At 42.9% G+C, this 9,735-nt stretch overlaps 2 protein-coding genes across 2 annotated transcripts; one reads left to right on the forward strand and one right to left on the reverse strand.

Annotated features, from left to right (window-relative positions):
- The first annotated feature begins 202 nt into the window (after positions 1 to 202).
- Positions 203 to 3,327, forward strand: LOC136501280 (sesquithujene synthase A-like). The gene is made up of 6 exons (XM_066496783.1): positions 203 to 480; positions 572 to 824; positions 914 to 1,277; positions 1,369 to 1,587; positions 2,144 to 2,279; positions 2,998 to 3,327. The coding sequence occupies exons 1-6, from the start codon at positions 361 to 363 to the stop codon at positions 3,262 to 3,264; spliced, it is 1,359 nt and encodes a 452-aa protein (XP_066352880.1). The 5' UTR covers positions 203 to 360; the 3' UTR covers positions 3,265 to 3,327.
- A 778-nt stretch (positions 3,328 to 4,105) lies between these two features.
- On the reverse strand, positions 4,106 to 6,153 carry LOC136499061 (uncharacterized). The gene is made up of 7 exons (XM_066494760.1): positions 5,962 to 6,153; positions 5,687 to 5,879; positions 5,399 to 5,596; positions 5,136 to 5,309; positions 4,672 to 5,061; positions 4,381 to 4,584; positions 4,106 to 4,266 (listed from the first exon to the last, which is right to left on the reverse strand). The coding sequence occupies exons 2-4, from the start codon at positions 5,774 to 5,776 to the stop codon at positions 5,289 to 5,291; spliced, it is 309 nt and encodes a 102-aa protein (XP_066350857.1). The 5' UTR covers positions 5,777 to 5,879; positions 5,962 to 6,153; the 3' UTR covers positions 4,106 to 4,266; positions 4,381 to 4,584; positions 4,672 to 5,061; positions 5,136 to 5,288.
- Positions 6,154 to 9,735: the final 3,582 nt, after the last annotated feature.

Genomic DNA, 9,735 nt, shown 5'->3' on the forward strand with positions numbered 1-9,735 from the left:
ATGCCAAAAAAAATCGTAGTTCAGGTCTCTTATTAAGATATAGAAGTTAGAAGATATAATAAGCACTTGGAGCATATTTATTCTCTCAAAACATAAGCCGTTTAATTAAAAAAGAAACAAGCTGTTAGCTGTCAGGGCAACATTTCAAACGTAACACACAGTACGTCAGAAAAGGAAAAAAAAAAGCCGTGTGTACGAAGGGACCGCTGTCATTGTCACAAAGGTGCCTGGCTGGTGCAGTACTGCTTGGCGGCATGCCTGCATCCCCTATAAATACTTCTGCAATGCAACACCTATAGGCATCAGCAAATCCATCAGAAATATCAGCAAGAAAATATTAACTAGACTGGAATTGAGAACATGGCGTCTCCTCCAGCACATCATTCCAGCAAGGCAGAGGAGCTGCGAAAGGCTACTACCTTCCACACAAGCCTGTGGGGTGATTTCTTCCTCACATACCAGCCGTCAACTGCACCTCAGGTAACAATTGCATGTCGAGATGATCAGGGCTGAAATAGGCTTTTGATCAGGGAATATATGTAATGAAATTGACCATACTTGTCCTCCTCAGCAAGCATACATGAAAGAGCGAGCAGAGGTATTAAGAGAAGATGCTAGGAAGGTTTTGAAGGAATCAACTGAATTACCAGAAACATTGAATCTTATATTAACACTGCAAAGACTTGGACTGGATTACCACTACGAGAATGAGATAGACAAGTTATTGCACCATATTTACATCTCCGATTACAATGACAAAGATCTTAACTTAGTTTCACTGCGGTTTTATCTTCTTCGCAAGAATGGTTATGATGTGTCATCAGGTATAAGATCTTCCAATAAAGACCAAATATCAGATCAAATGTTTTAATTGAAATAGGACGTGACTATTATTCATGAGCTAATTTTGCAGATGTATTTCTGAACTTCAAAACAGAAGAAGGTAGCTTTGCTTATGCTGACACGAGAAGCTTGTTAAGCTTATATAATGCAGCATATTTGAGGAGGCATGGAGAGAAGGTACTAGATGAAGCAATTTCTTTCACTAGACGTTGCCTTCAAGGTATCCTTGTACTTCCAGAATCATCATTTGCAAAGGAGGTGTCTTCTTCCCTTCATACGCCTCTTTTTAGAAGAGTTGGAATATTAGAAGCGAGAAATTACATACCCATTTATGAAAAAGAAGCTACACGGAATGAAGACATATTGGAGTTTGCAAAATTGAATTTTAACCTTCAACAACTTGTTTTTTGTGAAGAGTTAAAGCATTGCACAGTGTAAGATTTTTCATCTCACTTCGAATTGATGGTGCTGTACATTTATTCAGTCCTAAGTTTTAATTGGCTTATCTCAACATGCATGTGGTAGGTGGTGGAAGGAGTTCCTAGCCAAATCAAAGATGACTTTTGTCAGAGATAGGATAGTAGAGATATATTTGTGGATGAATGGAGCATGCTATGATCCACCATACTCTCGTTCCCGAATTATACTAACAAAGATCACAGGTCTCATTACAATAATTGATGATATGTTTGACACATATGGTACCACTGAAGACTGCACAAAGTTCGCTGAAGCACTTGGCAGGTAACAATCTTCCAAACCACATGTCAGATAATTTTTATTTTAAAAATAGTACATGTATTAACTATTTAATACATATTAGATGGCATGCCAAATGATTTACATACAAATGAAATGAAAGAAACTGAAGTTTTCTCTGTGAGTCTGTAACGGGATGACATTTCATGATGTGTCCAGGAACCAGGACTACAGCCCTTTTGGTACCAATATACACACATACGCATGGCATGCCATGTGCCTTGCATCATTTTACAATGGTTTCAGTTAAATAAAAGAGGACAAAAGGTACAGAGTATAGAACAAATTTGAATTACAGAAATCATTGATATATATTTTATAATGCAAGATGTAAAGTAAGGAAAGCATCAAACAAACTTATACAAGGAACAAAATTGACAATATCCTCAAATAATAATGTTGTTCAAGGAAAGTTAGAGATCACTTGTCAATAATAATAATATTTTAATTGAAATTACATGATAATGGGAAATGCATGTAACTTTCTCTTTGGACAGCTTTAATACTATAGGAAACAAAGTTCTAATTTTATAAAATGCAGATGGGATGAAAGTGCAATACATCTCCTTCCAGAGTACATCAAGGGTTTCTACTTGTTCCTGTTGGAGACATTTCTGTCATTTGAGGATGTGTTAGGGCCAGAGAAGAGCTATCGTGTGCTTTATCTAAAACAGGCGGCAAGTATTCTACATATATATACCCTCTTATGAGTGCCTTTATATATGCTTGAGCATTCTCAAGGAACACAATCATTATAATCAGCTAGAAATTAAATATTATGCTCTATAATAATGAATTATGCCATTGACATAAAAATAAAACAAAAGATATTCTACATCGAATTTGAACATTAGGTAAAGAACGCTGAGGCTGAGATGTGACTATTCTATTGTTGTCTAAAAAAGATAAAGAATGCTCTACTTTTTATCATCAGGAGTTGCAGCCAGAAAACAGACTTATGACTGCAGTCGTAGGTGAAGAAAAAGCCGTAGATAAATTTAGTTGCCAAATATTAATAAAATGGAGTGCTTGTAATAAGTTAAAACATGGACGTGTGTTTGTAAGAACTAGTCCGATGCTTCTTGAGTGGATTTTTTCCATTAACTAAAAAAACTAATACAACTGGAGTTCTTTATGCATAATATCTTAATCGGTCATAAGATTATTCCATGACTTGGATACATGTGGTCTTGAGTTATTCATGAAATGCCTGATTTTTTAGTAATTGTGTCTTGGTAACTGTATTGCTCATAAACAAGAAAATAAAAAAAAAAGATATCCAAACGGTGGAACTTAAGCAACCAATCTTTACTTTTTTTCAAGCACCCTATTATATCTGACAGCAACAATATCAGAATCATAAGTAACTTTCACACGTTTCCATATTTCATATAGATGGAGCGCTTAGTTCAGACATGCTGCAAGGAAATAAAATGGCGTGATGAAGATTATGTGCCCACAATGAGTGAACACCTTCAAGTTTCAGCAGAAAGCATTGGATCCATCGCTCTAACATGTGCTGCATATGTTGGAATGGGTGATATAATAACAAAGGAGACCTTCAAGTGGCTTTTGAGCTATCCTCAATTTCTAACATCTTTTGGTACATTTGTACGGCTCTCCAATGATGTTGCATCAACCAAGGTCTTTCTCTATCCTTAAACAAGTATAACATTGGGTTTGTTCGAGAAAGTATATTACTTTGTGCAAAATAAGTAAATTTGAGTTCCTTTCAGTACTGGGCGCTGTCTAATGAATTGGCCGGGTAGATTCTATTCATAATATTCGTGACAATGTTTACATCTGCAATGAAGCTGGATGTAGATCTATTTTAATATAATGTCAACGCTAGGAGCATTAATTATCTAATTTCTGTTATAGCACACCTAACATTCTTTCTTTACTACGAGGCACTCGGCAAAGTGTTTTTAATTTTTTAAAAAAATTTCTTTGCCGAGTGCCAGCCATAGGGCACTCGGCAAATATTTTTAATTTTTTTTTTCAAAATTTCTTTGCCGAGTGTCAACCCGGAACGCACTCGGCAAAGATGTTTTTTTTTTTAAATTTCTTTGCCGAGTGGCCTATGGCCGGCACTCGGCAAAGTTTGAATTTTTTTAAAAAAAAAAATTCTTTGCCGAGTGTTATGGTCACAGCACTCGGCAAAGCTAGAAAATCTGTTTTCTGGCCGCCCATTTTTCCAGCTTTGCCGAGTGCTGTGACCATTGCACTCGGCAAAGGGGTCCTTTGCCGAGTGCAACACTCGGCAAAGTGACCCAAAACGGCAAATTTTAATTTTTTTTACATTCCATCATGACAAATAAATTCATACAAACATATATCACATATATATCTCATCCATCATATATATATCTCATCCATCACATATATATCTCATTCATCCACACATCCATCCGCCCATATCACATCCATCACAATATATATCACATATATAATAATAAGTGCTCAAGTCCATCCAAATAAATCCATAAGTCCATCAAAGTCCACAAGTGCATCACAAGTATATCACAAGTCCATCACCAAGTGAACAACAAATGTAAAAAATACAACATGCACTCATCTCGGCCACTGCGACTGTGGTGAAGGCACAGATACATCATTCGAAGGTGCATGAGGTGGATTATTCGAACCACCGTCAGATGGCGACTGCACAAAGGAGAAAAGATTGCATGTGAGACAAGATTATTTTGATAGCTAATCTAGGACGATAGAGGCCATACAAGCAAAGCACAAGCGAAAGTAAAAAACTTTGATACTCACAGGAGTAGATGCAGCTGCAGGACGCGGAGGCAGAGGTGGAACCAACAGCCCAGGTGGCAGAGACAAGCCCATACATTGCCCAAGCCCTTGTAGGAACTCCATAATGTCCATCAGCCTCTGCGCCTGGGCGTGCTGCTCGGCCCGCTCGGCCTCCAGCTGGGCCCCCAGCTCCTGACGTTCCTTCATTTCTTGTTCTAGCCGGGCCTGCAATATTTCACTCCAAAGTTTCAGTAATGCAAAGCTAATTAAGGTGTGTAAAGATCAATGTATGACGAGTAAAATAGGAATAACCTCGAGTGCGTCGACCTAGTGCTGTGCAGCGGTCGGCCGTGTGCGAATGGCCGGGCTCTCGCTCATGCTCCGTGCTCGGATCTGGGAGAGAGAGGGAGTAGAGGCCGTGTCGATGACGCCATCGCCAAGCTAGAACCGCCCATGCTTCTTGCCTTGCCCCGCCCTCATGACGGCCTCTCCATCGAAGTCCTGGGTGCTCGGATCATGGTCTGACCCATGGAGCGACCTCGCCACCTCAGTGTACTCACTGATGTGGGAGTGGACGCTCAGGTTCGTGTATGCCTCTGGCGGGTCCTCCAGGTTGAAGGAGACGTCGGACGTCGCCTTCCCCTTGTGGGCCATACACCATGCCTGAAAGTCTGAGCAAGCCTGGCCACTATGTGATGCCGACTGCGAGAAAGACAGCACGATGATTAGAAATCAGGCAGAACTGAGCGTGACAATAGATAAATCAATTCGCGTACCCATGTTTGTTTGTATCCGGCGAGGTTGCGGCTGCCTTGATGGTGTGCTGGACCTTGCATCAGCAAACGACGGTCCCGGGCATCCCTGTGCATCTTGAGGTACTCCTCCGTGAACCACCTCTCCATCATCATCGCCCAGCACTCGGGATACGCTTAGCACCACCAGGGAATCATCTGCACATCATCAAGTATTGGACATATAAGAAGATCAAATTAAACCAACTTAATCTCAAAATGAATCAATATTGATGTTCTTCATTTACCTCAAGGTACTGCTCCCAGGTCAGCTGCATCTCTCTTGCGTCTTTCTTGGTTTTCCTCTCTCTAAGCTTCGACCCATAGTAGGTTACGATGGCCTGGATGCGCACCTCATGATGCATGTCGGTGACGAGTTTTTTACAGGCTTTGGTAGTCACCTGCTCTACCCTGGCCTCAAATGCCTCCTCGCATCTGTAATAAGTCTGCATACAAAAGCGATGTATCTATTTATTATTTCAAGAAAAGTCCAATGAATGCGACGTATTGAGCAATGTTGTGCGAGGGAGACTTACCCAAAACTCTGCCATCACCCGCGCCACCTTGTTGGGGCACTCCGCATCGAAGGCGATGACGTAGTGGTCAAATGAGTAGGCCGGCTCCATCTTCGATGCGTACGTGACAATGCCGGGGAAGTGTTGCCTGCACAAAAGACCCAGGATGCCGTTGACTAGCCGTGCGCTACCACCCGACACAACCACCTTGTTCCTGCACAAGTGATTAAAAAAATTTATTAGTTTTTTTCATCATATCATATGAAGTAGTGGTGATAACATATACAGTTACTTACTTATGTCCTTCGGGGCGAATCACTCGGTGTTGGTGAGGAAGCGGAACCTGTGGGAGGCTCGCGGGACCTCACAAGTAGACACTCGAAGAGGAGTTGGCGGAAGCGGAACACGTGCCTACCGCCTCCCCCCCCCCCTCCTCCTCCTCCTCCTCCTGCTCCTCCATCTGCCGAACCAGCTCCTCGTCGGACTCATCCACGGGCACCACCTCCTCCTGCGGCTGGCGGTCCTCCTCACGTGGCATGGGAGGAGATGGCCCCTCCTGCAGCTAGCGGTCCTCCTCCTCCTGTCTGATCCCTCTACCTCCCCCTCTACCCCCTCCTGCGGTCGGCATGGTCTTTGGTAAATCGAGTTCATGGACCTATGACAGTCGCCTGCCATCTTTGTTCAATCACCTGCAATAAAAAAGAAAAACAAGACGTAATTAGAAATAGGTGCAAAAATGAACAAAACATAATTACAAAAAACATAATAATACATGTATTAGAAATATATGCAAAAATGAACAAAACATAATTACAAAAAACATAGTATTACATGTATTAGAAATAATCTTCATGATTGAGATTAGCTGGATCATAGGTCTCGTCATCACTATCAACATTGTCCAACTCATCAACACTATCCGAAGGAGGAATGTTGTCTTCATTGTCATTGCCTAAATGTAATCGCTCAAGTATTTGTATGTCCTTCAGATTTCGCACCTCGTCTCCAGCGTCCTCGTCATCATCCCTTTCATTGTCTACTTCCATTCCTATCTCTTTGGTTAAGTCTATGTCAAACCTCCCTTGTAGCCCCTCTTCTTGATAGAACTCTCCATCATATGTGTTTGGGTTGAAGTTGTAATCTTCATCGTTTGGGACAGCTAGTTTACCGTGTGGCGATACCTTGTGCACAATAGACCAACCCTTAAGATGCTCGGCGTCTTTGCACGCGTATGACGTATAATAAACCTGGACAACCTATTGAGCCACAATGTAGACATCTTTTCCTGGATAGACGGAATCCTGTCGAATCTCGACTAGCCCAAGCTTAGGGGTCCGTCTCGTTACACCAGGATGAAACCAGTGGCATTTGAATATGATAGGAGTAAGAGGTTTGGAACCATAAAATGATAGTTCATAGATTTCTTCAATTCTTCCATAATAGTCGAGTCCATTAGTGCCGGGCGTAACAACTCCGCTGTTTGTGGTTTGTCGATTGGGCCGACTCTGCTCGTAGCTTGCTGTGTGAAAACGATATCCATTCACGTCATAACCGGTAAATGACTTGCAACCTGTCTCAACTCATCACTTATAGGTGCATCAGTTTGGGCTTTCTATTTGAACCAACAAATGAAATTGGGGCTCCCTGGTCCCGCACCCCGTGAAAGAAGGGTATAATTTTCTTGCGGGGTAGGTTGCTTTGATCCATGCTAGGATTGACAAAGAAATTCCCTGTACCAACGAGAAACAAGGGGTTGGACGAAGAAACAAGGACATACGGCGAAATGAAACAAGTTCGTTCAAAACTTACCCAATGAACGATTGCACCTCGACAAGGTTGGTCAACACATATAGCATGATATTGCGCCACTCTTCATTTTTTTAATTGCTTAGTGGTCGATGCACTTGCACTTCCGAGTTGCCCTTGGAAAAGGCTGAGGTTCGATTCATTTTCGCCAGCATTGTAACGAGGGGGTGGATTATAAACGTTAGGAAGTTTCTCAGTATAGTATTTCTCTGTGAAGTTCAACACCTCCTCTAGAATGTATGCCTCTGCAATGGAAGCCTCAATTCTGGCTTTATTTCTATATTTTTTGCGAAGAGTCTTCAGACATCTCTCGATTGGATAGCACTAACGGTTCTGCACGGGCCCCCCATCCGTGCCTCATACGGGAGGTGCATAATCAAATGCTGCATCGACAAGAAGCAGGCGGGTGGAAAGATCTTCTCCAACTTACAGAGCAACACGGGTGCCGCTTTTTCCAAGTCATCAATGACGGTCCGAGAGAGCTCCTTGGCACAAAGCTGGCGGAATAAGTAGCTCAACTCTGCCAGCACTTGCCAGACATGCTCTGGGACATAGCCTCGAACCATCGCCGGAAGAAGCCGCTCAATCCATATGTGGTAGTCATGACTCTTCATCCCGTTGACTCGCAGAGTGCCTAAGTTAACTCCCCTCTTTAGATTCGCTGCATACCCATCAGGGAACATTAGCTTCTTGATTTATTCAAGTACTTCCCTCCTTTGGTCCTTTTTCAAGACAAAATCGGCCTTAGGACTTCTCCAGGTCTTGCCACGACTAGGAGGTTGCATCTCTTGATTTGGTCTATCGCACAACGTTGCTAGGTCCACTCTAGCCTTTGGGTTGTCCTTAGACTTTTTAGTGTCCATGAGTGTTGCCCAAAGTGCCTCGGCGACATTCTTTTCAGTGTGCATTACATCAATGTTATGTGGTAGAAGAAGGTCATCGAAATAGGGGAGCCTCGTCATGCCGAGATATGAGTCCACGTATGCTGCTCACCATATCCCACAAAATCACCTTCTTCATATCTGAGCATGAACCTTGGCACCAGTCATCATCCGCGGTGTAGGGTTTGTCACTTTTTCACCTTTCGTAAAGTTCTTGATGTCTTGTCTGAATGGATGGTCAAGAGGTAGGAATTGACGATGTCTGTCGAACGACGAATACTTGCCACCCTTCTGCAACCAAATAAACCTCACACCTTCCTTGCATATTGGGCATGGGAACTTCCCGTGAACACACCAGGCGCAGAATATCCCATACGCCAGGAAGTCATGCAGGGAGTAGTGGTACCAAACGTGCATTTTGAAGGTTGTCTTTGTAGCTCGATCGTATGTCCATACCCCTTTGTCCCAAGCACGGACCAATTCATCAAACACGAGCTCCATGAATACACCCATATTACTCCCTGGGTGTCCAAGAATTATCAACGACAAGAATACGTTATGTCGTTGAAAGGAGACACCAGGGGGAGATTAAGGGAGATAACGAAGATGGGCCAACATGTGTATGGGGCAGCCATCATTCCATAAGGATTGGACCCATCTGTTGCCAACGCGACACGTACATTATGAGCCTCATCTGTTTTGTCACAATGTTTGTCATTAAAGCGGATCCAAGCTTCACCATTGGATGGATGTACCATCTTGTCAGGATTGTACCGTTTGCCATTTTTGTGCCATGTCATCTGTTTCGTAGATTCCTCAGTCATGTATAGCCATTGGATCCTCGGTAGGAACGGAAGGTACCGTAGGATTTTTATGGGGATCGTAAGTTGCCTCTTCTGGCCATCATCAGGGTCTACCTCTAGGTACCTCGAGGATTTACACTTTGGACAGAACTTTGCATGCTCATGTTCTTTCCTAAATAGGACGCACCCTTTCGGACAAGCATGTATCTGCTCATACGGCATCTTAAGTGCTTGAAGGAGTTTCTGTGACTCGTACATGCTCTTTGTCAGAATGTGGCCCTCCAGAAGCCGGGTGCCAATCACGGTCAACATCTTATCGAAGCCAGGTCGACTCAAGTTTAACTCGGACTTCAACCCCATTAAGCGTCCAATGGCATCCAGTTGAGACACCATTGACTGATCGTGAAGGGGTTTCTGTGCCAAGTCCATCATGTCGTAGAACGCTTGTGCGGCTACCTCCATCTCCTCCTTCTCACGTCCCTCATTGAACTATCCTTGGTGAAAGTCATCTAACATGTCTGCTACCCCGGCATCAGCATCAAAAGCCTCCACCCGTGGTCTCACCACCTCCTCTCTTATA

This window comes from Miscanthus floridulus, chromosome 13 (genome assembly GCF_019320115.1).
Source record: "Miscanthus floridulus cultivar M001 chromosome 13, ASM1932011v1, whole genome shotgun sequence".
Classification (NCBI taxonomy): domain Eukaryota; kingdom Viridiplantae; phylum Streptophyta; class Magnoliopsida; order Poales; family Poaceae; genus Miscanthus; species Miscanthus floridulus.